General features: G+C 26.0%; 2 protein-coding genes and 2 long non-coding RNA genes across 12 annotated transcripts; 2 read left to right on the top strand and 2 right to left on the bottom strand.

Annotated features, from left to right (window-relative positions):
- The first annotated feature begins 41 nt into the window (after positions 1–41).
- On the top strand, positions 42–9,431 carry LOC126550480 (uncharacterized). The gene is made up of 3 exons (XR_007604598.1): positions 42–334; positions 8,986–9,165; positions 9,235–9,431. It is a non-coding gene; the product is annotated as an uncharacterized LOC126550480 (long non-coding RNA).
- On the bottom strand, positions 1,830–7,756 carry LOC114120715 (homeobox protein TGIF2-like). 2 transcript variants are annotated; one of them, XM_050202174.1, is made up of 4 exons: positions 7,600–7,756; positions 4,759–4,918; positions 4,497–4,651; positions 2,665–2,881 (listed from the first exon to the last, which is right to left on the bottom strand). In XM_050202174.1, exons 1-4 carry the CDS (start codon positions 7,647–7,649, stop codon positions 2,761–2,763), a joined length of 486 nt encoding a protein of 161 aa, XP_050058131.1. In that variant the 5' UTR covers positions 7,650–7,756; the 3' UTR covers positions 2,665–2,760. The 2 variants fall into 2 exon arrangements, with proteins under 2 accessions (XP_027838523.2, XP_050058131.1); XM_027982722.2 differs by lacking the exon at positions 7,600–7,756 and having other exon boundaries at positions 1,830–2,881; positions 4,759–4,935.
- LOC114120703 (uncharacterized) lies at positions 7,981–24,441 on the bottom strand. 8 transcript variants are annotated; one of them, XM_027982693.2, is made up of 11 exons: positions 23,110–23,253; positions 13,876–14,054; positions 12,240–12,345; positions 11,067–11,222; positions 10,924–10,994; positions 10,738–10,838; positions 10,336–10,645; positions 10,050–10,265; positions 9,565–9,888; positions 8,964–9,490; positions 7,981–8,625 (listed from the first exon to the last, which is right to left on the bottom strand). In XM_027982693.2, exons 4-11 carry the CDS (start codon positions 11,164–11,166, stop codon positions 8,301–8,303), a joined length of 1,974 nt encoding a protein of 657 aa, XP_027838494.2. In that variant the 5' UTR covers positions 11,167–11,222; positions 12,240–12,345; positions 13,876–14,054; positions 23,110–23,253; the 3' UTR covers positions 7,981–8,300. The 8 variants fall into 8 exon arrangements, with proteins under 8 accessions (XP_027838494.2, XP_050058127.1, XP_027838495.2 ...); XM_050202170.1 differs by lacking the exons at positions 13,876–14,054; positions 23,110–23,253 and adding an exon at positions 24,241–24,441; XM_027982694.2 differs by lacking the exon at positions 13,876–14,054 and having other exon boundaries at positions 23,110–23,256.
- LOC126550481 (uncharacterized) lies at positions 21,571–23,738 on the top strand. The gene is made up of 3 exons (XR_007604599.1): positions 21,571–21,706; positions 23,122–23,548; positions 23,620–23,738. It is a non-coding gene; the product is annotated as an uncharacterized LOC126550481 (long non-coding RNA).
- Positions 24,442–26,424: the final 1,983 nt, after the last annotated feature.

Genomic DNA, 26,424 nt, shown 5'->3' with positions numbered 1-26,424 from the left:
CATCACGGAAATAAGTATAAGCCGTATAAGGTCTATGTCTTAATTTCAATATTTTATATTATACAAGTGTCAAGAGTTATAAAAATAAAATAAACATTTAATGTTGACCTATTAACTATTACTTTTTGTGGACCTAAATATTTATAAAAATATTCTAATTAATATTTTGTAATATTACGTTAGATGTATAAATTCTGAGCTTTTATTATTAACTAAAATGTTGGGCTGTGATGGCTCTATGACTTTACATGGTATCGAGTAGCTTGTTAATATAATTATTAAATTATTCAGACTTCAAGGCTTCAACATATCCGTCGTAAATACAGTATTTTAAGTAAATAAAATCTTAACATTACTAAACTTACCTACTTTTAAAAATATTTTCGGCATAATTCTAGTTTAGCTCTCAAACGATATTTTGGAATTTTTTTCAAATTGTATGTTTTTGTATACTTTAATTAGTGGTACTTTTTTAAAAAGTCGCTCAAACTTCTTTTAGAAGTTATGTTCAAAAAATTTCAAAAAATCGTATTTTTGTATTTAAAATACCGAAAATTTGTATTTTTGGAATTTCTTTTGTTTTTAAAAATGTGTGTTTTTGTATTATTGTATGCTTTAATTAATGGTACTTTGAAAAATGTCACTCAAACTTTCTTTAGAAGTTTTTTTTTTAAATTTTTTTTAAAAAATATGACTTTATTTTGGAATATTACAATCTATACAGAAGTGTATAATAAATAATAATTATGGTAAAGAATGAAAAACTACGAGCTAATGAATAATGATAACATGGAAATCTCACATGAAAGACACCTAGTGGCCTTATATTAACATTTACAATTTACAATTTATACAAATATGAAATAATACAATTCTTAAGTCACGGCACCAGTTCCGCTTGAGTCGTCTGGTTGGGTTTCCGCGGGTAGTGCTGGAGTACCAAGGTCCCTGATGAGCTGGTTGGGGTTGGATTGTAATTTTGCGTAGAAGCGTTTGTAGTAGGTATATGGTAGCAGTTTCGTTGACAGAACAGATTCTTAGATCAGAGTTTATTGCATTGTTGGAGATATATACCAGGGTGCTCCAGTAATTATACGACAGCAGATATTCTGGAAGGTTTGGATAGTTCTCTTATTTGATTTTTTAGCAGAACCCCAAATTACTACCCCGAACATCCAGAGTGGTTGTAGAAGAGTTTTTTATAGTATGAGTTTAAGGGGTAATGCTAGATTTGAGCGGAGGAGTGGCCTTAGTAGGTGAAGTCTTGAGTTTAGCTTTTTGCGTTTGTCTTTGAGATGAGTTGACCATGTTAGACGTCTATCGAATATTAAGCCAAGGTATTTCACTTCATTTGAGTGAGGGATAATATGGTGTTATTTATTGTTATAGGAGGGCAGTTATGGGGCCTGATTGCAAATGAGACGAAGGAAGACTTAGATTCGTTGATTTTAATTTTTCAATTAGCGAACCAGTTATTCCTTTGGAAGTTATGTTCAAAAAAATCGATTTTTCAAAAAATCGTTGGTGTAATGAAATAATCGATAACATAACTTTATGTAATATATTACATATTTACCTAAGGTGGTTTTAAATAACAAGTCGAGGGATATTTTTGATTTTAATTGTCAAGCATGCGAGTGACCAGGTGTATTATGTGCTTTTATAATTTTACATAGGCGGTGATGTATTGAAAAAAACAAATTTTCGGTATTTTAAGTACAAAAACACACATTTTTGAAAAAAAAATTCCGAAAAATCGCTTGGGAGCTAAACTAGAATTGTTCCACTTTATTAACTATTTGTACATTATTATATTATTATGTATTGTGTAGTATGTATAATAATTAATAACTAATAAGTATTATTCTACTAGGTATACATTTTTTGAAGTAATTTTATCAGTATATCACAACAATTTTTCTCTTTTATATAAAGTGTTACACATATATTATTATGATCTACGTTTTAGAAGGTACCTATTTAATAAGTAGGACTCGGAATTAAAACACATGCTTCTTTTTCTATATACGACTATACGAGATAGAAATCTAATTTTATTGGTATGATTATATACCTTTTATATAGATAGGTATATAAATTCGTTTCCCATCATTTTTGGCTTTTTTTTATGTAAATGTTTTTTTTTTACTTTTTTCAGTTATTTCAGCTGTAGAATTAATGTGTTATAGGTATTGAATTATTATGGTTTTCATTATCGGCTTGTTTGTTGAATGTATTATTATCGATCTACTTATTATTATAGCAAGCAGTACTTATACGGCCAGTATGCCTATAACATCGATATTGACCATTTTAAAATTTAAGATTTAGTATTGTAATTTGAAACCTCTTGTACGAAGTATGCTCCGATCAATTTAGTGGTATATACACAATATAGAGAGTCGTTTTTTATGTATAAAAATATTCCGTATCTGACAATATATAGAGTCAGTTTCATTACTGCTAATCTAGAAAAATACATGGTAATTAATTCTTTTTTTAATTTAAATTTTTATATTTAAAATTAAATATACTTCTTTTTTGCTTTTTTAAAACAATCGTGTGTTTTTTTAATTGCTAATTATGCTTTAAAATCCGAACCCTACTAATAAGTACCTAATAATTAATAAGGTAACGATAATAGTTCATAGGTAATTTATTTATTGTACTTAACAAATACACTTATAATTAATAACAAATAAATGCTTATAATATGAACCTATTGACTAAGCACACATAAAAATAGTATAAAAATATATATTATGATGTACATGTTATTCGTGGTAATTTTGTAGCCACTTCTGCGAGTAATTGCAAATTGTAATCTTCATTTTTTGGTTCAATAATTGTTTCTGATTTGAGCAATTTTTTGGTGGCTTTACTAAAAAAAAAAAAAAAACTGCCTCAATAAAATTATTTTAACTAAACATATGCGTATTTAATTTAGTTCTTGGTTGATTACTTAATTAAAATTTATATTTAAATATTTAATTATTTGTGTGTATTCTCTTTAGTAATAATAAATTGTCATATCTGTTTGTTGAAACATGCAGATAAAATAAAAATAATATAACCTAACCAATAACCATGAATAAAAAGTATCAATAAAATTAAATACATACGACAAATGCTATATTAATATGACTTTTTTTAAATGAAATAATAATTTAATATCACTGAAAATTTATTTTTAATAGGTAATTAAATAATTATAGAGATTAATAGTTTTAAGCTTATAATATATAAGTGACAGACATAACTATGTATACTCAGTGACGTATTTTGGGTGATTATTAGGGGAGGGGGTATCTAAAATATCCCTTAATTACCCGGTAAAATTTGAATATTTCTTGATATTACAAATAAACTGCTAACTTAACTTAAAAATATACTTTGAAACGTGTCATCAGATGTAATATAATTAATTTTATTTTTGAAATTTGAATGTATAAATATTTTAAAGAGTGAAATACCAATACATTGGGCTAATTTTTTAAATTGAGGATTCTTCTTTACAGTAGAAATCGAGATACATCGTCATAGAGTAAGTCATTGTAATGGATACGTACATTAAATTTGAATTCAATGATAAATTATTGTATAGGTACGAGGTACCTACAAAAATAATTTAGAGCGGAGACTATAGCGGTCGGCTAGCTATATTACAAAATATAAGCTAAAATGGGAAATAGCTTAAAATAGATCTAAATATTTTAAAAATTTCAATATGATATACAACTTACGCAAATATTTCTAATCCTCAAGAATGTTGTTGAATTACAAAAAAAATAAATATATTAATAATATTAAATTTTATCAAAATTTGAAATTTAAATAGGTATCTAAAAAAAAAATAAGCTTTAATAATATAAACTAAAGTTTTTGGTGTTTAGAGAAACATTTATGATGAATTTTAAATTAAGTTTCCAAGATTTAGCTATAAAAACCGAGTAGGTACATTTCATAAATTTTAAAAAATATACTTAGCACATTTTCTAGATTTTGACAAATTTTGTTAAAATTTAAACTTTGAAAACTTATTATAAAAATAGTAGATTTATGCTCATATTCAAATTATAACAATTCATGAGAAAACTTTTATTAAATCTTCAAGTATTTAGACTAAACAAAAAATAACTTATTAAAATTTGTAGAAAATATTCAAAAAAATAAAAATAAAATTTTAAATAAGTATATTTTGTAAATAGTTAAAAATTGTTTGTGTTTTAATACACAAGCATCTAAATGCTTTATTTATCTTCTTAATCTATATTATAAATTATAATTATTTTTTTAAAAATTATTAAAATTACAAATATATATCTTAATATTTTCATGTTACTATAGTTATTAATATTTATTATCTCATTATTAGGTAGGTATCTATTACTTAATTATCAGTAATTACCTATACATTTTTGCATGCAAAACTAAATCACTAGTTAGTAGGTTTTAATTAAACTTAAAAAACTTAATTATATTTATTGTTATCATACCATTGAGTTTTCTTTTCAAAATGATGAGCGAAACTGTTTCGAGTGAAACACGTGAACTTTTTAATTTTCAATAGTATTAGACTTTTGTCTATATCCTTTTCCTTTAAAATGTTTGGAAGAATTCTACGACGGCTATTTATGAACCAATTGTAAATCTATACGATTAGAACATATTTTTGGAAGATATTATTATTTATTTTGTATTATTAAATAAAAGTATAATATATATATTATATATATGCATATCAATTATATCAAGTACTTGATTTTTAGTAAGATTTGTAACTTCCATCAAAATTTTCTTCGTTGACTCGGACGGATAAGGGTTGGTGCAATTTTCCTCAAGCCATCTTGTTAATATGTTAACGGCAGCTTTTGGTAAATTTGGTCTCTTCTGTGGTCTTACCGTAACTTGAAGTTTTCTGTTGAATTTAGCCATATTTATTTTAGTTGTGTTAATTTATTTTGAAAATTTATTACAAACAGTTAATAATTTAAATATTATAATTAAACAGAAAAAAATAGATTAAAAGAGTATATAGGTAGTTTTATTGTACATCTAGTACTATATATTATATTATCGACACTAAAATACTAAATATTGTTCATGTATATGAATTATTGGTTAGATTAGTTGTTCCGGTATACCGGCTAATTGCAAAAGCCAAACTCTACTGCTGTCAAAACCTATTTATAGTAGAGGCATGTGTTCTAATCTAAATGTCAAAGAGAACAAATTTCGTCAAGTGCTTGAATGGACATCGCTGTATTAACTATTTCAAAGTACCTATATATTATTACACCTTCATGTTTATTATAACATTATGTAAATATATTACAAAATAAGTTTATTTTATTCAATGAAAAATTAAAATACCATATTGATTTTATAGGGATGGCTCTATACCAATCACTATTTATTGATTGTCAATCTTTTGTTATAAAACACATACAATATATGATTAAAAATAAAATTTTTGGCAAAAAAATAATGTTAAAATAAAACCGAGATACTTAAAATAATTAAAATTGATATCTTATATAACCTATATTACATATTATTATATTAACATTGATTATTATTTATTAATAATTAATAAATATGCAAATAGCAATTACTAATTATACCTAAATACTTTTCGTTTTGATCTAAAATATTTAAAAAGTGAATAAAATAAAGTAATGTAAGAAAACTAGTGAAGTTGCCTTGCTGTTATTTTGGTGTCAAGTGAATTTTGTTATAGAGTAAGTCATTATAATGGAAGTGTTTAATTTGAATTCGATAATAAATCATTGTATATACGATAAAGAAAACCAATTCAGAGTGGGAAAAAAAACATTTGATCAGTATAATGTGAATATGTATATAATTTAATAAAATAACAATAATTTAAATTGTATTCATTGACTCATTGTCTTTTCATTTTTTCAATCTTAGATAAAACTAAAATTAAAATTTTAAGAAAATTTTTAAGTCATTGGTAATCTGAACAAATCGATAATCCAAACAAACCCTTTCTCCAATAATGTTCGAATTAATAAGACATTACTGCATAAACTATTAACTAATTATTAAAGAATAAAATATATCGTGTACCTATTAGTTATGTGAAATAACTCAATATTATATTTAAGTATCTCGAAAGTAGGTAACTTTATATATTAAGTTAAATTATACTATCCAATTTATATAAATTATTGATTCATAAAAATAATGTTTTATAATGTATTTCTAAAAAAAATGTTATCATTTTAGCTACAGATCTATGGTATAAATATTAAAGTATATGTAAATTAAAATTATAACCGAAGACGTCATTCTGCAGAACATTTATTTTTTATACATGTATAGAAAGTAAATGTTTAATGCACACTATGTATAATGTCATTATTGTAATGGATATTTGACGTGTTAAATTTTAATGTACCTACTCGTATATTTTTTTAAAGATATTTGTGATAATATATATATATTGTATTATATTATATTGCATCAAGTATATTATTGGTATTAGTAAATGTTTATTTTTAAAATAAATATACTTACCGTATAGGTTATTTTACCGATAACCTCATTTTTGACAATATCAAATCGTATGTATTGTACTATATAATATTCATTGATATACAATATTATATGGGCTGTTTTTTAACTTATAAACCAAAAAGGTTCCAAAGTATTGTAAACATAGGTGGTTTGAGCCGTTTGAGGGATTAACGTACCTAGTTTAAAGTTAATCTAAATATTTTGAAAATTTAACTGCAGTGTATAATACTATAATAAGTACAAAATAATAGTATACATATTGGCTAAAAACTTAAATTTTTATCATATATTATAAATTGAAAAATAAATAGAAAAAAGTCGAACATTTCAAAATAATAGATAAAAAAAGAACCAAGATATTTTGTTAACTTGTATCATATTAGTATACTACATAGATAATGTTATTATGAATATTTGGTAACAATTTTAGTCATTACGATTTTTTATTTTTCACAGCAAAAAAAAAAAAAAAATAATAATAGAAATTGATTTTATAAATAAATTCTTGATTTTTCATTTATTTTTTGGTTTTCCTGATTATTTTTAAAAATATTGAATATTTAAAATTGAGTATTTTCAACTTTGGTGCATTTATAATCTATACAAAATAAATCAAACTTCTTATCAGAAACTACCTTCAATGTTGAAGATTAAAGAATTTTAATTCGTTCTTCCGCTCATAATCTAAAACGATTGCCATTAAGCTATTGTATAATAATAGGTATCTAAAAAATTTAAAAATGACAAAAATAGTAAAAATTTATTTGATTTTATTAATAAGTAATTATTAAAGTATTTCATGTATTTATACAAAACCTCTTGATAACCATCAGTACAAATTAGTAGGCATTCAATGTTAAAAAATTACTCTTTTTCCTTTATAATTTATACTTTTATAGCGTGTTTAGTATTTTTATTACTTATAAATTTTCATAAATTTTTAATACTGTAATAATAATATGTATTTTTGTATTTATAATATAAAAATACTATTGTTTTATCTTACATCGTCGTAAGTTCGTTTCACACATTAAGATAAATAATATTATAACATACCTATGTATATTCACTCGTTTAGTCGCTAGCCGGTGGTTCAGGTACCTCATATACCTTTTGAGTATATCTTATGTACGTATACAACAGTAATGGATTATCACAAATTTAAAATTAATAAAATATATAATTGAAAATAGAAATAACAGAATGTATCCAATATAATTCTGTAAAAATAAATAATATAATAATATTAGTTATATATTTGTATTACCTATTTACAGTTGTACATTATGTATAAAAAACAAATACTTAAATAGGTACAAATAATATTTATATATTTTTTTTGATAATGAGAAAAATGTATCAGAGGTAATTATTTACCTAAAGGTATATAAATAATGTATAGACGTAAAAGTTTAAATACAATATAATTAATATAATATAAAAATAAATGATATCTTCAATGATACTTAACTTAGAATCTGAGAAAATCATAATAATAATAAATAGGTATATATTATTTTAACAATTAATCATTTTAACCATAATCAACACATATTAAATTGACAAAGTGTTATCATAATAATGCCCATGAGAACAATTCATTTTGTTTGAATTGTATGTATATTGAACAATCTACATAGGTTTATTAATCTAAAATTTTCAGTCATTTTCATAGTTGAATTATTAACATTTATATGTACAGTTGAGTAATACTTAATAATATATCTTATTATAATGTAGGTAAATTTATATATTTTTTAATCACAATAACAAATCCCTTTCAAAATTGGCATTTTAGCGAGCATTGTTCTGGGTAAACAGTCTGCTTGATGTCCATATTTATTAATTCGAAAGACTTGCCCAATGACTTCAAATGTTTGGGATCCGTTATTTATATCTATACCTAGTGTGGCTTCGAAGTATCCATTACCTGGCGAGGCTTTGAATGTTATTTGAACAGATTTTTCGTACACTTTACCATCGTCATATTTTTGTGGTGCTTCGTACAAATATGTATGCTCAATAAAAGCCAACTTCATTTCAGCACAATTTTCGAGACCACCCAATAGTTCGTTAAAATACCTAAAAAAAAAACAAAAAAAATATTAAATGATTTTCAGGTTAAAATTATTAAATTTAATTGATGACATAATATCCACAATATTTTGTAAAAACTAATTAATTACATTTTACAAATACTTGGGAAATTTTAAATTTAAAAATATATTTTCTACAAATTTACTTAATAACAGATAAAATAAAACATAGAACTAAAAACATTCTACAAAAACATATTTTATATTGATATTTTTTTTTCAAAATATTAGATATTTAAATGTTCAATTTTTATTAATTAAAAGAAAATTACTATATTATCAGTAGGTATCTATTTAGTAGTCTAGTTAATATTCACATCTAACCTTATGACTTCATTTGATGCAGCAATACTGTATGGGTGTGTTGGATCAAGTCGCTTTTGTTGGCCTTCATGGCAAACACACAGCCATTGAGCCACACCTGCGGCATTGCAATCTCTAACTAATGGAACGGGTTCAAACAACGATAAGCCAGTACTAGTAGCTGCAAAATGATTCTTAACGTTTTGGTCTTGGATACTATTTAGTAAATACTCATTGATATCAGTTGATTTGTTTTGATTATTCAATGTACTTAAGATATGTCTGAATGTAGCATAGATATCATAGGTGGATGTCAGTCTCATACGGTTGTCACGGAGGGATTCTTTCCAGGATGGATACTTCATGCTTACCCATTCTGGAATTACTACTGTGACCATTGGCATTCGGTCCTCTATGGTTCCAACTTTGGTTCGCCGAATAAAATCCATACGATTGCCATGATCACCGAGCACAAAAACCACAGTTCGATTGAAAAGTCCTTCGTGGAGAGAAGTCTTGAGGAATTGCATATAATCTATATCTATCACCTGAAAAAAATAAATGCAAGATCAATTAATTTTAAATCTTATTTATTTAAATTATATTTTTAAGACACACTTACTCCGACAGTATTGACAAAGTCATGACTAACTTCGTTAAAAAGTGAGAACAAGAACACTGGAGAGTCTTTATAAACTTTTAGGAATGATTTCAAATAGTCGAAATATATAAGATGTTTAGGCGTTGGTCCAAGGCAACCAGGTGAGCTCATCTTATATAGCATCGACTGTTCCACAGCTAACCAATAAGTACGCATGTAATGCAGAGTTGGTTGTAAAGTAATTCCTTTAGCTAAATAGTCAAACATGTTGAATTCTGGCTGATCTTCCGCATATAGAGTTGCGGCACCTTCTTTACTAAAGTCTTTCCATACATACGGCCAGTCCTGTAAGTGAAGAAAATCAAAATATTTTATAGATATTGTAAGCTACTAAATTGAATTTATTGTTATTTTTTTTTATCAATCTTTGTTTTATAACATTGAAGTATTAAACATTAAAATTTGGCCACACTAAAGGCACAAAACTTATTATATTGTTCACATACGTCAAATTTATTGTTGTGTTCCGTGATAAATGATCGGCCTGTTAACATCGGAATCACATTTGGAAATGTGTTTTCACCTACTTTGGTGAAACCATGCATCACATCACCATTCATCTCTTTGTTGATGAAATTATATGAGTTTACCATTTGTCTCATAAAGTTTAATCGTGAAATGGAATCAATTCCAATTACGGCTACACCTAGTTCCATATCGTCCTATGAATGAAATACAATCATTATAAATTGAATTAATTAAACAATTTTGTTGAGTTATATTTAATATTACTTTAAACTTTCTAACTTCTGGCCTTCTTCTAGCATATGCATGAAAGTTACTATACACAGTTATGCCAAATAAATTGGTGCATGATACATATATGAAATCCGTAAGAGGTTCGTGAAAACCAGTGATGGGAATTTGTGGTCCATACTCCAAATGGAAATCATCATCAATTGGGCGATAAATTTCTTGATAATAACAATGAAGCGTATTTGAGGTCATGGAATAACCAGACTCTTCGAATCCTGACGCATTGAACTGTAGAAGCCCGGTATCCATGTCGATGTAAGTCAAACGATAGGACCTTTCCATACATCTAAATAAGGAAAAAAGTAATACAAATCCAAATCATTTAATAATCTTAATTCTTAACTAAAGCAATACTTAGGTCCTAGGTACATTACTCACCTTATAGGTTTGGGTACGAACACGTATTTAAGAATAGACGCATCAAACGGGTTAAGTATAGGAAACTGACAAGTAACTCTTGGATCACGATCAGTTAAATTCTAAAATATTTAAATGTTACTGTATTTTAGTAATAAGTAATTTACTGATATGTCATATGCAAGTATTTATTTAGCTGAAACTTACTTCGTAAACTACTAAATGTTCGAGTTTTGGCCGCACTAGCTCTTGATGAATGTGAAACACCGTCACTGACGCTAATAAAATACAAAAAATAAATACTGAAAAAATAATTATACATAATTAACAATATCTTTTTTTTAACTTACCTAATGTCGTGACAAATATAAATAGGTATCTAATAGTATAGTATGGTTCTATGGTTTGCTGATTACTGTGTGTTTTCTTATGTTTTTTATAAGTCGTCATTATAATTTTTATGCTAATCGCTTCATGCTTTTTAATTGTCTTGAGAATTGACTCCCCTGTTACAAAAAAAAAAAAAAAATTGTATTGTATTTGATAAATGATGGAAATAATTTTGTTTATTTATGATCAAATATGTTTGTATAATAATTAAAAATTTAATTAATTAAATAAATTAAAATACAAAAAATTATAATTTATTATAATTTTATTGATTTTTATATAGAGTGGGGGAATTGTCTAATCAACTCAATATAAATTCAATTAAAAGTCTTTAATACATAAATAAGAACCATGCGTTATTCTTCTGGACATAACAAGAACAATAATTTATTGGTATATGTTTCAACAAAGAAGTTTAGAAGTATTTATAGTAGGTAATAAAATGAATAATGTATAATGGAATAATCAATAATAACTTGATATACAAATGATCACCTGAATATAAATATTTATGTAAATACTGATTTCAATTTATAGTTACTAGTAAGTAAGTAATAATATAAAAAATGTAATTTTTTGATCAGTTTTTCATTAGTAATTACTCTAAATGTTTATAGTATTTCTAATCCAATATTCTAGTATTATTGTAGTATATTATTAAAAATCATAATATATTTTAAACATTTTTAAAAGTAGTATTTTAATAGTATATTAAATCATTTAGTTTTAACTTTGAAATTAAATCAATGAACCTACATAAACACATATACACTTTTTATTAAGGTTTATTTTTACATCTAAAAAATAAACCTTAATAAAAAGTTTGAGAATACTATCTACTTAAATATTAGTTTATGAAATGGTTTTTTTCTAATTATTATTTGAAATCATTTACATTTTACAGCGACCCTTGACATACTTCACTATTTATTAACCAACCATAAAATAAACTTATGAATATGTAAAACAAATATATGCAAACAATGAGTCATAGTTTTTGCAGTACCTGAGGAATTCGTCGAATTGTAAATAACGGATAAAGAAAGAGATAGTATAGGTGTAGATTATCTGATTATAAGTATGTACATTTATATTTGAGCTTGTAACAATTTTCTATTAATGTATACACATACCTCCTACTCATTACAGATGTTTGAATCACTTGACTGATGTTTATTTTTGTTTTATTTTTTAACCGGTGTAAAATTAGAAAACGCATAGATTGCGATTCGCGGGCGCCTGAAACACGTGAACGGCGTATAAAGTTTAATAATAATATGATAGTTTCATAAACATTGCATACTGTGTGCGTTCGGGGTGAAGCAAAGTCTATTAAACCGCCATTCGTAGACAGTACATGTACATCAGCGAGACACGTCGTACGTGCATAAGTTAAACGTAACATAATAATATATTACGCACGACCATAATTTGGTCTTTGGAGTATAAAAATAGTTGCATATTATATATATTATATTTTATTATTATAAAACGACACGGGGACAGGAGTGCATCGCGACGCGCGACGTCAGTGTTGGCGAATACCCGGACCGGACAAATAGGCACCTATATACTTACAGAATATAAAATCCGCGCAATCTAGTGATCGGCTGTCTCGTCGGGTTTATACTGACGGACGACGGATAAAATGCGCACCGCTCTGTATTCCGTAAGTACTCGAGTTGATGTAACAGCCGACCGATACAATGCAATATTATTGGGTATGCGTCAACAATAAAGACAATAATGACAATAACATAATATTATTGACTATTATAATATATTCTCCGAATGTGTCATTATATATATTATATAAAAGCGCGTAATCGACGACCCGTCTCAGACCAAATGTCGTCGATATAATGTACAATAACGGCTATAGTGTGAGTATAACGACTATAATTATTATTAATACTATAATACATCGTAAACAATACTTTAGACGCCGCCGAGCGGGCGAGGCTGTAATATCACGAAAAGGCCGCGCGGTGAATGCGATAGGAAGATAAGTACACGATTATTAAAGTCGAGCGTATTATTGCAGTCGTGTCCAGTAACGTTTTTAAAATCCCGATTTCGGTTAGAGGAAAAAAAATATACCCAAGTGACAACAAGTCTGAAGTCAAGATTTAAGGACTGGAATTCTTAAATCAGGCGCAGTGCGAAATTAAAAATAGTGATGTAGTGATCTGTAACACGAGAACTCGTTATTATTTTTTTAAATTACAGATTTAAATTAAATTAATGTATATTATACATTATAAACAATTGGAACGAACCGAATTCAATTCTGAGATCATATTATGATACGTGTTAGTTACTTTCTTTACTCTAAAATTTTTTGAGATCGTTTTTAATATTATAGTTTAAATGATAGTAATAAATCGTGTCTTATACATACAAATTTGAATATTATATTTATGAAATTAAATTAATGAATGTCAATATTATTGTCGAATGTTTAATCAATCAAATTAACAATAATTTACATCTGCCGATATAACTCTAAACTGTCTGATTGAAGTTCGGTTGAATGGTTGTAGATAGTCTTATACGCACACGATTTGTGACACGAAGAGAGGGTAGGTATGTCTTAATATAAAATCTAAATTACAAAAAAATATATGTTCTAGCCCTCGAGTTACAGAGATTAAATATTTTTCGACCTGCTTTAAACCGAATTTCTCAGGTCGACCCTGACATAGGACACTAGTTTTATATATCTATATATATATGTGTATTATATATTATTATTTATCGTATACATACTATTATATAGCCTGTAGGTTAGATCGTATTAATACGACGAAGACGACACCCGAACGACGACGACGTCCTTCGTGCAGGCGCGCCGGCTGGTAAAACTTTAGTGCGTCCCCCACACAATCGGCTCGTATTGGTGAGACTTGATAGACGGCCAAGAGCGTTTATTGTATATGCCAGCAGACCTACGCGTACGATATTAACTAGAGTGACAAATTATAAAGTACGTTTTGATGGGGTGTTATTGATTTGAAATAAATGGGACACACGATGTTTGTTTTTTAATTTATTAATACCTAGTTTTATTGCTTACCGAGACGAATCGTGTAGGTATTACAACATCACCTTTGTCCTTTCAATTTTCAATATATTTTTGTAACGTCGAATGTGAGCGAATAATAATTTTTTATAAGTATTTTTTATTATGTTGTATTTGTGTTACCCCACTGCTATCAATTAGTTTATAATATTATACTATTTTTATTACAAATTAAATTATCAAAGATTTTTTAGTGAATAATTATACTTTATCGCTGATTATAATTAGTAAACAGTAAATATTAATTAGTATATTAACTTTATTAATTATCATAATCAAGGTAATTGCTAATAAACGCTAGTAAAACTGTGACATTTTCTATTAATATAAATTATAATGGTGTACCCACTGCTGTAATAATACGAAATAATTATGAAAAAAAATATTGTTTGAATACAGTGATATACTAATTTAAAATTTTCGGTACGTATTAATCATGGGGGATAGGAATAGTAAAATAATTTTGGATATACTTATAGAACTATTTGAAGCTAATTTTTATTCATAATAATATAGTCTTGAATTTTAATATAAATACTAAATTAAATGCATATGTATTTACTTTAATAATCCGTGGAATGATACTAGGTCGACGAAATGTCAATATAGACAATACAAATAAAAAATATGATTTTATAAATATATCACATTTTATGTTCGTTAAAATAATTAATAGTAACATTATTTTAAATGTGAATAAATATATTAGCAAATATATTAATAACTTTAACGTCATATACATTTTTAGAAATACGATGTACGTGTTATAATATAATATTATTAATTATTATGAATTATGATACACTGTGTCAGTATGTATTTGAATTTTTATTTTTACGAAAATTTTGTGTTTTAAATTACACATAATATGATTAAGGTGACTTGTTAATTTTTTTGTAACTTGTTATAAATACCATTATTCATGCGAATGGAAAAACATTAAGGATTTTATAAAGGTACATTTTTTATGTACCTACCTATACCTAACTGATTTTTTTTTTATCTAATTTATACTATTTCGGTATATGGGTACTAAACACTTTTTTTATGAGTAGAATAAAGACCATTTCACACGATACTATAGTTGTTACTTATTGGCTATATATAGCGTGCTGGATTGTATAAACTAGATTCTAAGTCTGTGTTAATTAATTTCATATTTAAAAGTATACTAGTGAAAAAAATCGTACTATAGAAATTTATTGTAATAGTTGCTATAGAACTTGTTCTATTTTACTAATGTATATTGACATCCAATTACATTAATAGTATTAAATTACATCAATTAACTTCTATTAAAATAAAAGTACACATTTATTGACGATCTTATAACCAAAAACATTTTTTTTAACTCTGACGCAAGAATTTTAAGAAGTTTTTATTTTTTGGTTCCTAGTCTTTTTTTAAAAAATAATTACGGTAAAATAGAATTTAATTTAAATTCGATTAATATAATACGATTTAATACAAATATTAAATAAAATACTCAATGGCTCAATGCCTCAATACACAAAACAAAGTTGTGTGCTACACCTACATAGAAAAAAATTGTTATGTTAAGCACTTTAAAAAAGAAAGGTGTCCTCTTAAAGACTTATAAATAATTTTTATACGTTTCGAAAAAAGGTAGGCAAGTAAAGTTATTGAATAAATTTAAATTTGCAAACAAATTACCATTTTCCTTAATTTTTTGTTTATTTTTCACAATTAAATAAAAAAGTATTGTATATTTTTCACTTTGACCTTTTTAAAATAAAATGTGTATCTAATTTTCTATCCAAAATCATTCTTAAAGTAAAAATTGAAGCATTTCATCAATTATTTATTGTATCCACAGACACAAAAAAAAAAATACACATCATTATATATAGAATCAATGCATTTATCGCTCCGCTCGGCGCCCAGTATCTAAAAATGTAGATATATTTTAAGATTTGTTTAGTTTAATATGTTTTGGTTATCTAAGGATTTGGATAAAATGTTTTATGACAAGATTAACTATTTGTTTGCAAAAGTTCATTTAATGTATCAATATATTCAATTTTTTTTTTTAATTATGGTGATTAAAGCAATTATTATAATTGAAGTAGATATACTCACACAATTAATATTATTTAATGCAATATAATATAAATTATAATATCTATTAGACATATACTAAATAAAACCATATGTATTTATTTAATTTAAATTTATAGAGTTTGAAATATAATTCAATATACATATTTTACTACCTACTGATGGTGAATTGATTGTGCATTAAACATGCAATTCTAGTCAATATAAGTAGTGACCTAGAAGTGATCGAACTGACATGTGTGAAGTTAATTATATTATTAGAAAATCGATTCGATATATTTCGGTTATATAACGTTACGTAGTATATAAAATATGATTCACAGATACAATAAATATCATAAAAACCACGTTCGAATGACTAATATAGTAGTGAACATTTCATATCACTCAACATTTCTTAACTTTTAATACTTTAATACCTAATTTAATAGTTTTATTACAATACATGTTTGATGATCCATTGATCCAAAATAAGTATATATGTATTTAAATCCATTCTAAATTTCATCCTCAATTCGGATTTTAAAATTTGATGATTTTATGAGCTTTTGATACACCTATTTCTTTTTAATAAATATAGTCAAATAAAAAAAAATCTGTTATCATAAAGTAAAATTGTTTAAATATGACAATTATCGATAACATGTTTCATTAAAACAAAAATAATAAAATGTGATATGTGTTTGTAGTTATATTATTAATTATTATAATATTATGTATGCTAAAAGTTATTTTATTATTAATACTATATTATGAATAAAAATTAAAAAAATGGCGTATTTACTTGAGATTTTAGAAGTTTTTCCTTTATTCGATACCCATAGAATGAGAATGACGATATTTTATTTTTTATTCAATGATCCATAAAAATTAAGAAACAATAATTTTAATTTCCGATGTCTTTATATAGGAAATACATGTTTAAGTAATATGTCGCTTTAAATCTTTAAACAATTTTTTTTTATAATCATTTCTAACGTATATTATTCCTAGAAGTATTATTAACTACGATAATGCCTCGGTATTTAATTAAACTACAATGTATTTTTAAAAACTGCTATTAGATCAAATTCAAGGTTTATAGGATATGATAGGATTGACAATTGACAGTAATATTATTATAGGTATTGAGATATTATGATGTACATCTACATATTATACATCAATCAATCAATATATCATTACAAATATTTTTAAAAACCAATTTAATAACAATTATAATAACTTAATACAATAATTATTAAACCAATAATTGAAGTAGGTACTTCATTAAAACGTATATTTATCAAATAAGCTTCACAGTGAAATATTAAGATATTATAGGTACACAATACAATTTACAGAGATATAGATAATTATTAGCATTATGTATCCAATAGATTAATACCTGATATGAAATCAATATAATGTTTCAAGTGTATACATAAAAAAGGAAACTAAACTTATTAAATAATCATAGTTATTGGTAGTCTTAAAGGAGTATGTTATTAAATTATTTTAGTAATTACCTAGTAAACAACTTGTTCAATATGTTGAAAATAAATGATTGATTACACCTGATACTAATACATACTTTATTAGAAACATCGATTTTCTATTTTTATACGAGTAAATATAAAACACAATTTCAAAACCATATAAAAAAGAAATAACCAGTAAACTTGCTTGGTGTATGGAGTAATGTAATGGATGTGTAAAGGTTAAATTTAAATGCAATAATAAAATATTGTAGGTTTATAAGAAAACAATTCTTAGCAAAGACATTGGGTGGGTCACATTTATTTCTTAGGATAGTTTTCTTAGTACAGTTATATTTTTATTATTAGTAGTATTTCTTATTATATTCTATTAGTATTTTTTGCCATAAAATAATTTGGAAATTGACTAATTTTATTTACTGGAAACTAACTTTTAAAAGTCTATAGGAAATATGACAAAAAAAGTGAGTTAAAAAAATTTTCTAAATTTTAACTATTATAAATAAAATCTATAAAACTATTGTATTTATTATATGTATTATATTTTAGATTTTTAGTTATTGTAATGTGAACTACTTATGAAAAACTTTATATTTGTAATTTGATAAATTAATTTTAATTCTTATCTAAACAAATTGAATATTTTTATACATTTTAACTATTCAGTTTTTGTAAATGTTTGAGTGTTTGACGAATTTTGTCAAAATTTGAACTTATAAAAAAATATATTCATCGCCCTGCTCAGAATCTAAAATTAAGTATACTTAATATAATATATCACCTAATATTTTTTATTATTGGTATTGTATGTGACATGATGAAACTAAACAGATGTATGAATGGCACTATTTTATTATTAAGACAGAAAATTATATGTCCTATTAACCTATTTTTAAGTATGCATGAAGATGCAGTTATGCCAAAGTACCAAAATATACCCTGAACAAATTATTAATTCTACTATTTTTGAAATTCCCGCATAATGTGAAAATTATTATTTTTTAAAAAAAACATTTTTACAAAATATGATTGCTTTTTTTATTTACCTTACACTTAAGTTACAGGTTATATGACTTAGGTTATACCTTTCTTTGTTTTAAAAAATTTAACACAACGTGTTGCTTTCAAAAATCGATTTTATTTGTTTTTGAATAAGTTTATATATTTTAATAAATTCTCTTTTAATTTTTTCTGATGCTCCATTAAACTATATAGTACATAAATTATCAGCTCGTTTGCTAATATTTTTTAAATGTTTAACAATTATTATTTACTTTATAATTTATGATTTTCCTAGTTACAAAAAAAACACTTTAATACTTATTTTTTGCATGGGTACATAAAAAAATTGCAAGAATATTCAAAATAAAATTTTGTATAAATAGAATCATTAGTCAATGCATCACATTTTATAGCATGAAATAGATTATTTTTTTTTGCACCAAATAATAAAAAAAATGCAGAACTATATAAAAATAGCTGCCTTTATTATCTATTATTTAGGTACAATTCACATAAAATCAGACTTATAGATAGTAGTACTCCAACCTAAATTTACCGTAAGGCATGGTTTAAGATCTATCTTAAACCATTCGACAAGGCGCATAAGCTTAGGCGCAATTTACATTTTTGACGGTAGGTAATAAATAGAATCATTTAGATCAATCACTTATTAACCTAACCTATAGTAACTATCTTAAATCGTGCTTATTGCTAATCAATAGTTTTATCGGTTTCTGAGTTTTAACATTGAGTAAGTTTTAACATAGACACAACTACACAAGATACCTATGTTTTTTGGGCTGGTCACAATCTATTTTTTTCTGGCTGACTATAAGCGTTACATTACCAAGGTGCTCCTCTTAACAACTTACACATAGAATAATAACGTTACCTTATAATGTAATAGCAACTTCGTCTTCGTCATTTTTTTATGATTAAATTTTACTAACGCAATAATAGCTATACACTATTATAAATCATTTTTATAAATAAAATTGTTAACAATTTATAATTATGACTTCTGAATACCAGTAAGCTTATCACAAATGTAAATGTAGACATAGGCGAGTGTTGAAAATTCAAAATTCGAGTAGTAGGTATACGATCTATTAATACACCATTCAGTTCAACAACGATTGATGAAAAATATTATGTAATATTATCTCAACATAAAATTTATTCATGGACCCTCAAAAACATAGATATCTACCTATGATTCAATGCTTTTCTGAATAGTGGAGAAAATATAAAGTTGCACTCTACGTCTCCATCGTTTAATAAAGTTTAAATAATCTCTTATGCATAACACGTCGTTGTAAACACTGTAAATTGTTCGTTAATATTTTTTTAAAAATGCCAAACCTCAATAATTAGTTATTACTGTTATACATTTATTTTTTTACTTTAGAATATATCGAGTGCAGAGTGCAAACTATTGAATATATTTTGTGAATTGTATTTTATTTACTGAAAAATATAAAACAAAATACAACAAATTTTTATCCTGGTTTAATTAAAATAAAATATGACAACCCTAAATTGTTTCATAAGTGTCTCGTAGAATCAAAATTTTAAACATGGCCCTGCAATCTGCATACAAAATAAACAGTTCTTTGTAAATAGTACATTATAAAAAAATGTTCGTATTTTTCTTAATTATAATTTATAACGATCAATTAAATTTATCTATTCAAAAAATCTTGCATACATTATAAATGCCTAAAAATTTAACTGGATAAGTTAATCATTTGTTTAAGTTATCATAAAAAAAATTATGAAGTTCAATTATGATTAATTTTTAAATATCAAGAAATTTGAATAACTAAATTTTCATGAAATTAATAACAAGGCTAAGTTAATTTACTTATTTTAAATTATCTATAACTACATACATAAACATAATATTTCGTATTCATGAATGGTAGATTACTTGTATCTTAGTTTTAGAATAGCATAACGAATGAATAACGAACACAATCAAACTCTTTTATATAAATATATTTTTTTTTCAATAATTACTGTAGGAGTAGCTATGCATAAAAAATTAGGTCCGTTGTTCTAACTAGTATTATCATTTATCAAGTAACAATAATAGGTATTTTAATGCGGTAATTGGGGTAAATATAAATACCCACTTTCTCAATCCCTTTATTGTATTCCCAATAATTACTACAATAAAAGAAATGTATATTATATGTTAAAATCTACAATTAGGCAGTTCTCAGTATTTTATGCGATTTTAAGAAATCAAATACCTATTATATTTTACAATCATATCTTATCAAATAAAATTTTATTATCAATAATATTGTTATTATTACTTAAACTATTTTACTTTTATCAATACAAAATATCGTATCGACAAGGTACCGTAGCGACTACATGGTGTATGGTTATTTATATTTTGCTAGAATGGGCAGAATAATGTTATTTTTCAAACTCGGTTCAGTTAATTATTTTTTTTTTAATTAAGTTAAAAATTAAATTAATTGTCATTTTAAACATATTAATTAAGATAAAAAATACCATCAAGTTAGTTTAAACGTCTTAAACTAATAAATTAAGTAAATTAAAAAAGAAAAATTTATGAAAACTAGGATAACTATTATCCATGTTTATGTCAAACAAAATATAAATACGCAATACCAATTTGCACATAAATAAAATATAATAGTGGTAAAATAAAAGTTTATAAATAACCGATTGCGGCAACAGACCGACAAGTACTAAGTAGTGAAAATAAATATTAAATAATAATAGTACTACTATAATAATACTATAGTAGTGAAATGAGCGCGGAAAAATAAATTGAAACGGCAAAAATTCGTGATACCTATTTATATTAAGAAGACGAAGGACGCCACACCCGCATGTGTTCAGTGTTGTCTTCGTTCTACAAACGTACAACAGTAAATTTTAAGTTTACATCAATAGAATCCATTTTATTCATACTTTAAAGGTAAGAGATTTTAGAGATTATTATTTAAATCATCTTGTGGGCTTTTAAACTTTGGCCACACGAGAGTATTATTTACGCCGTAACGCATGTTAATTTTGACGTTCTCCATAGAATTGTATTGATATTTATATACAATGTACGCTTTTGTGTGTTATTTTCTATTAAGTGATATGTAAACTCTGTGTATGTAGTTTTAAATCTATTTTCTATATTTTATAGGTGTTTTATTTTACGACTGTGATTCCCAAAAATCTTATACAATTATGAGTGTTCCATAATTCTAAAAAAGTTAAGAACCATTACTACTGCAAGTTGTACACATTAAAATATAGGTAGTTGTAAAACTATTAAATTGCCATTTTCATCTTATTATATTATAATAAAATAATTTAAAATAAATTTTGTATTGTAATACTTGAAACATATATATATAGGTATATAGAGTTTATATAGGTGTATTTAGGTCTATATATAAATCTATTTAGTTTTTAAGTACTTATAAATTTATAATTCAATAATTATAAAATATGTACATCATTTTTATTGAAGCCATCTGTTATATTATTGAATTATTCTATTTATAACCATTGATTGTACTTGAACAATGTGCATGATTGATAAGATAAAATAATACAAGTATTGAGAAATGACAGAATGAAGAGACGTCCCAATATTAAATGCTATATTCCTATTTTGTAATATTTTGTTTATAAGTTAAAACAATAAAATCTGAAATATCAATATAATAATATGTTAACTTAAGAAATGTATAACATAATTGTATTAGAATGATTAAAGTCTAAAATTAATATTTATAATAATATGTTATACTTGTATACACATTGCACATGGTACATTACAGTGTGTCCGTGTAAATAAAGTCAATTTGAAATGGTCGTTAGATTTATGTATATTCGTATGTCATTAGATTTAGGGACTGGATTCTAGACCATAGTCCATAAATAATTTTTAAATTCATTGAAATTTGAATTAAAATTGAATACAACTCGAAGACGCGTTGAGATTTATACATGATTAGGTACAGAATTCTGAAACTGATGACTATTAAACAAAAGGATATTTATATATTGCACATATGTCTCTAATGCTCAAAAATAACCACGCGAATTATAATATTATTATTAAAATCGACTGATCGAACTGATTAAAGGTTAGGCGCTATTACGAAAATACACAAACGTACGTCGGTAACAACGTAGAACGGTAGGAAGTAGTTCCGTCGTAAGTAAACTGTTCTATAAATGCGTTCTAATATTACAATATATCTAGGTGCTTACTGCATACGATATAGGTACCTTGTTGAAATCAAAACGTGTCGGTTTTTATATAATTAGGTACCGTATAGAACGTACCCGTTCACAAAAACCCATTAACCCACCTACCTGTTTTTCCAGACGATTTCTGCCAAAGACGACGAACCGCGTGCTCGAACGGACGTGCTGCGTTTTCCGGTGGGCCACGTCGAAACGCGTCGGATACGCATCACTGCAGCAGTCCGGGTTGAACGCTGTCGTCGTGCCTAATGCTCATTATTGTGTCGACGATAGTAGTTAAAAGTCATCTCGTGTGACAACGTAAATAATAACGTATTGTCGTCAGTGGCCAAACAGTGTACCGCCTTTTGTACACGAATAATAATTTACACGAAAGTCGACAGACGGTGCGCTCTAATGTTTAGGAAAGACCCGGCTACGAACAAACACGAGAAACCGACGAGACGTTAAACATCATCATACGGTTCATAAACGTATAACGTAACAATTAATAATGTTTGACGTTGATAATAATATTATAACAACACGACAGCTGTGCACAAAACGGGTAACGATATCTTATAGATACCTTTCCTATATACTACGAATACTACTTTATTGTAATATTATATTAATCAGCGCGTCCGTGTCCGCCGCGTCTCAACTTCCGAGCGTGTACGTGCAGCACTCGACACTGCGCGTCGTCGGCGATTACCGTTTTCGCGGTACGTCCTAGCGCGCGATTACGTTGTTTTATTGTTGGCACGCCGCAGATAAGTCGTTCGTCATCCGTTCCCATGCGACCATGCCTGCACGACTGCATGCAGGTGTGCGGCATTTCGCCACCAAGCATTTTTTTTTTTTTGACAATATGGACTTCGCCTCCCCACATACCGTCTCTCAGTAAGGTTTTAAATTTACAAAAAAAAAAAAACTCTAAATTTTATTATTTAAAAAAAAAACACACACACACGTTTTAAGCCTTGTAACACAAAAGTATAATATAATCATATTACCCATATGGTACCTAATATTGTGTGATGTGTAACTTATATATCCGATTTTATTATATTATGTAATTTTTTTTTTATCTATTTTTATTGTTTACACACGTACTTACACAATTTTTTGCTCATTAAATAAATACATTTTATCGTGCTCGCAATGTAAAATATTATAATATGTTTTTATTATATTTTATTACTATATAATATAATATTTAGAAGACGAAAAAACGGATTCCCGTACGTACGTTTTTACCTGACTTAGAATTTAAGGGCAGTTTATTGACCGTATCACTATATCATATCCGAAGACCCGGAACACTATGATCGTTGAAAATATCGTATCATTAAAACGGTCCCTGCCAAACGTGTAATTAATAGTTATACTGCAGAGTTGTATTACGCGGACACGAACGAACGATGACAGTCAATATACCAGCGGGCGAGTGGTGTGACAACTGACAAGTGTTATAGTTGTTACTTGTTACGCATACCCACGTATTTTCTCTTTTTAGGTATTGTTTGTATTTTAGCGCATGCATTATTTTTTATAGAATAATGCTATACCGACGCCCTAGTAAAGAAGGTATTGTTTGTGTCACCGTCCGTGGACAACGTCATGTATATTTGTACAGTCACATATGCTGGTTTAGCTGTTAACGTATAATACGTCATAATAATATGCATAATCGGCATTCGGCTGATAAGGTCCTGTTAATTATACTACAACAGTTATGTTTATCATTATTATAGTGCATATTGCACATTATAGAACTTGAGTTCTCGTATTATAATTACTAACTGTTTTTTTTTTTTAAATAATAACGTGTCATATTATAACATCATATTATAATATACAGTCAAATATAATTCACTAGACAGTGTAGTCACAGTGTGTCGACTGTTTGGAAAATATTGATTAAATATTTTAAATTTGTTTTACTGTAGGTATAGGTAAATATATTATAGGTATAAGTATAACAAATATAAGGTTAATAATTTTGACCGGTTAAATGTTGACTTACTACAAGAAGAGTAAATCACTCAATTATTACAGTGTAATGTAGGTACCATCACATTTTTAAATATTAATATCCTAGAATTGAAGCATTATTTTGTGTTTTTTTCCTTGTAACAACGACACAACGCTGTTTATAATGTAGGTACAGATAGTTTTTCTAATAAATTTGAATAATACATCACATTATAAAATACAGTTTAAATTTGAAATGTTGGTAGGTATATACTATATAGCCATACATTATATCGGCAATCCTTTGAAACTCTGTCAATTTTTGAAATTCAAAACATTAATCGTAGATATTGAATTGATTTACGAGACTTAGTATTTTACATTTTTACCAGTGCTTCAAGTTATTCATTAGAATACATCTCTAATATGTATTATGTACCTACAATATAACATAATATACTAAATACTTATACCTATATTATATATTATAATTTATAATATTTTATTATTATGTGCTGATATTATAATATATCTTATAATTACGTCATCGGTTAGGAATACCAAAAATGCAAATTGCAGTGTATTTTTGAGCATTATACACGATTTGTAGATTAAAAATTAACGCACCTTACAGTCCTTACACACCTGTTTAAACAACGTCAACATATAGCACAGCTTTTTAACATAACCCTGAAAACAAACACTTTTTTAGTTTTTACTGTACGTCATTCAATAGAACCACTCCTACAAGTAACAATCAAATTAATTTATGAAATTTAATTTTAATATAAATGATATGATGGGAGTATAGGTGAGTGTTGATAGTCTCCCATGTACGTCGACATACAACAAACATCGTAATGGTGGATGTGGTCAAAATGGTTTTTATGCGGTTATTCACCGGTGATTGTTGATATTTAAAATTAATGTTCGTCGTTCAGTAAATGTTGACCACAGTTGAAGCACGATGTTTACTATAATATATTTTCGATATTATTAGACGTTATCGGTATACAACAATATTTTGGAATTTTTAATCTGTATTTTAGACGTAGGTATGTTCAGTTGGTTTTTAATCAAATCGCACATTCGCACGAGATAGTGAGCTTGATATACTGCAATACGATTTTATAAAGTTTGATTACTGGACATACCTTCGTGGCTTCATTAATATCGATACGTTATACTAAACTTATATTGGAACTGTGTATTTAATAGTGCAAATGTTTTAAATGTTGAATTTGTTTTAAAATAAATTTAAAAATAAAAGTATAAAAGACATTTTTATCAAAAGTTTAGTGCACTTTTAATTAAAAAAATAGAAGATAATTATTTTTATTTGAACACTAACACATATGATAAATAGGTATATAGGTATGTGAATTATGAAGCAATTAGTTCTAACGAAAAAATAAACAGAGAAATGTTTATTTTATTAATATAAAACAATGATAAGAGCTAATTTAT

This window comes from Aphis gossypii, chromosome 2 (genome assembly GCF_020184175.1).
Source record: "Aphis gossypii isolate Hap1 chromosome 2, ASM2018417v2, whole genome shotgun sequence".
NCBI lineage: Eukaryota > Metazoa > Arthropoda > Insecta > Hemiptera > Aphididae > Aphis > Aphis gossypii.
Note: the sequence above shows the minus strand (reverse complement) of the source record. Positions and strands in the feature narration are given on the sequence as shown.